The sequence below is a fragment of the Sardina pilchardus genome, chromosome 9 (assembly GCF_963854185.1).
Source record: "Sardina pilchardus chromosome 9, fSarPil1.1, whole genome shotgun sequence".
NCBI lineage: Eukaryota > Metazoa > Chordata > Actinopteri > Clupeiformes > Clupeidae > Sardina > Sardina pilchardus.
In genome coordinates, this window is record NC_085002.1 from 1,310,056 (window position 1) to 1,312,555 (window position 2,500).

The 2,500-nt window shown below is 51.9% G+C and overlaps 1 protein-coding gene across 1 annotated transcript in view; it reads left to right on the forward strand.

Annotated features, from left to right (window-relative positions):
- The window catches only part of mst1rb (macrophage stimulating 1 receptor b), a 32,568-nt gene that overhangs the window by 19,497 nt on the left and 10,571 nt on the right, over nucleotides 1–2,500 (forward strand). Inside the window, exons 9-11 of the mRNA XM_062545579.1 lie at nucleotides 50–186; nucleotides 670–849; nucleotides 1,584–1,683. Coding sequence (XP_062401563.1) covers nucleotides 50–186; nucleotides 670–849; nucleotides 1,584–1,683 — 417 coding nt within the window. The remainder of the gene's footprint in view (nucleotides 1–49; nucleotides 187–669; nucleotides 850–1,583; nucleotides 1,684–2,500) is intronic.

Sequence of the window (2,500 nt, forward strand, 5' to 3'; positions counted from 1 at the left end):
ACACACACACACACACACACACACATTCAGCACTCATTGCTGCCCCCAGGTCCCTGACATCACGGAGGTGCACCCTGCCTACGGGCCGATGGACGGGGGGACGCGCATCACGGTGACCGGACCCCACCTGGACGCCGGCAAGACCAGACGCGTCACTCTGGATGGAGAGGCCTGTCCCGTGGAGAGGTGTGTGTGTGTGTGTGTGTGTGTGTGTGTGTGTTCTGTGTGTGATCTGTGTGTGATCTGCAGTGTGTTTGCGGTGGGGGAGAATGTGTTGTTCTGTGTGTGTGTGATCTGTGTGTGATTTGTGTGTGTGATCTGTGTGTGATTTGTGTGTGTGATCTGTGTGTGTGGTCTATGTGTGTTCTGTGTGTGATTTGTGTGTGTGGTCTGTGTGTGTTCTGTGTGTGTTCTGTGTGTGATTTGTGTGTGTGGTCTGTGTGTGTTCTGTGTGTGATCTGTGTGTGATCTGTGTGTGATCTGTGTGCAGTGTGTTTGCGGTGGGGGAGAACGTGTCGTCCATCGTGTGTGTAATCTGTGTGTGTGTGTGTTCTGTGTGTGATCTGTGTGTGATCTGTGTGTGCAGTGTGTTTGCGGTGGGGGAGAACGTGTCGTCCATCGTGTGTGTAATCTGTCTGTGTGTGTTCTGTGTGTGATCTGTGTGTGCAGTGTGTTTGCGGTGGGGGAGAACGTGTCGTCCATCGTGTGTGTGTCCCAGGCGGTGAGCGAGGTGCGAGACGTGGTGCTGCGCGTGTACATCGATAAGTCCCACATCCAGACCACCAGGATCTTCCGCTACAAGGAGACGCCCCACATCACAGACGTGCGGCCCGACTGCAGCTTTGATCGGTAAGACTGACCGTGTCCTGCCCCATACTGACCGTGTCCTGCCCCCTCCTGTCCTGCCCCACCCTACCCGATCGGTAAGACTGACCGTGGCCTGTCCCATACTGACCCTGTCCTGCCCCATCCTGTCCTGCCCTGTCCTGCCCCATCCTACCCTGTCCTGCCCCGTCTTGCCCCCGTTCTGCCCTGTCCTGCCCACCCTGCCCCACCCTGCCCTGTCCTGCCCCACCCTGCCCTGTCCTGCCCACCCTGCCCCACCCTGCCCTGTCCTGCCCCACCCTGCCCTGTCCTGCCCTATCCTGTCCCATACTGACCGTGTCCTGCCCCATTCTGCCCCGTCCTGTTGTGGTAAAAATACATTATTAATCCACAAAGAGGCAAAAAGTATGCATACACTCTCCTCCACACACACACATACACACATGCACATGCATACACACGTTTCAACACATCCTCCCACCATCCATTGCAACATTGCAAACATCCTCCATGCCGCCTGTGTGATAAATAATAAAAGCATGTGATAATAATAGTAAAAAATAATGACCTTAAAGACCTTAAAGACCTAGGAGAAGAGAAAACCAAAATAACTAAGATTAACGTCTATTTCTATGCTCAGTCCCGAGCACCCTGTCCTGTCCATGTGCGATGGTTGTTTACGTGAGGTGATATTCATGCATGATGGTTGTTTTCATGTAGCTAGTAAGGTGATGCTCGTGTTGTGTTTTCATCCTCAGTGGCTCCAGAATCACTATTGAAGGAAGGAACCTGGACTCTGTGTATCGCACCGTCATCCACTTCAAGCCCAATGAGATCCACCTCAAGCCAGTTTCCATAGTAATACATCAATCACCAATCTCACCTGAACCCAGTTTCCATAGTAACGCATCAATCACCTATCTCACCTGAAGCCAGTTTCCATAGTAGTACATCAATCACCAATCTCACCTGAACCCAGTTTCCATAGTAACGTATCAATCACCTATCTCACCTGAAGCCAGTTTCCATAGAAATACATCAATCACCAATCTCACTTGAACCGCCCAGGTTCAACACATCGCAGGTTACACATACTAATACCTCAATCATCTACCTCACTTGAAGCCAGTTTCCATAGTAACACCTTAGTCAATCATCCACCTCACCACAGATGGATTGTGTGTGTGTTTGGTGGTAACATAGTGGCTAAAGAGCTGGGCTAACATGAAGTAGCCTGTAAGGTGGTGGTAGCGTAGTGGCTAAAGAGCTGGGCTAACGTGAAGTAGCCTGTAAGGTGGTGGTAGCGTAGTGGCTAAAGAGCTGGGCTAACGTGAAGTAGCCTGTAGGGTGGTGGTAGTGGCTAAAGAGCTGGGCTAGCGTGAAGTAGCCTGTAGGGTGGTGGTAGTGTAGTGGCTAAAGAGCTGGGCTAACATGAAGTAGCCTGTAGGGTGGTGGTAGCATAGTGGCTAAAGAGCTGGGCTAACATGAAGTAGCCTGTCGGGTGGTGGTAGCATAGTGGCTAAAGAGCTGGGCTAGCACGTAGTAGCCTGTAGGGTGGTGGTAGCATAGTGGCTAAGGAGCTGGGCTAGTGTCCAGTAGCCTGTAGGGTGGTGGTAGCATAGTGGCTAAGGAGCTGGGCTAGTGTGCAGTAGCCTGTAGGGTGGTGGTAGCATAG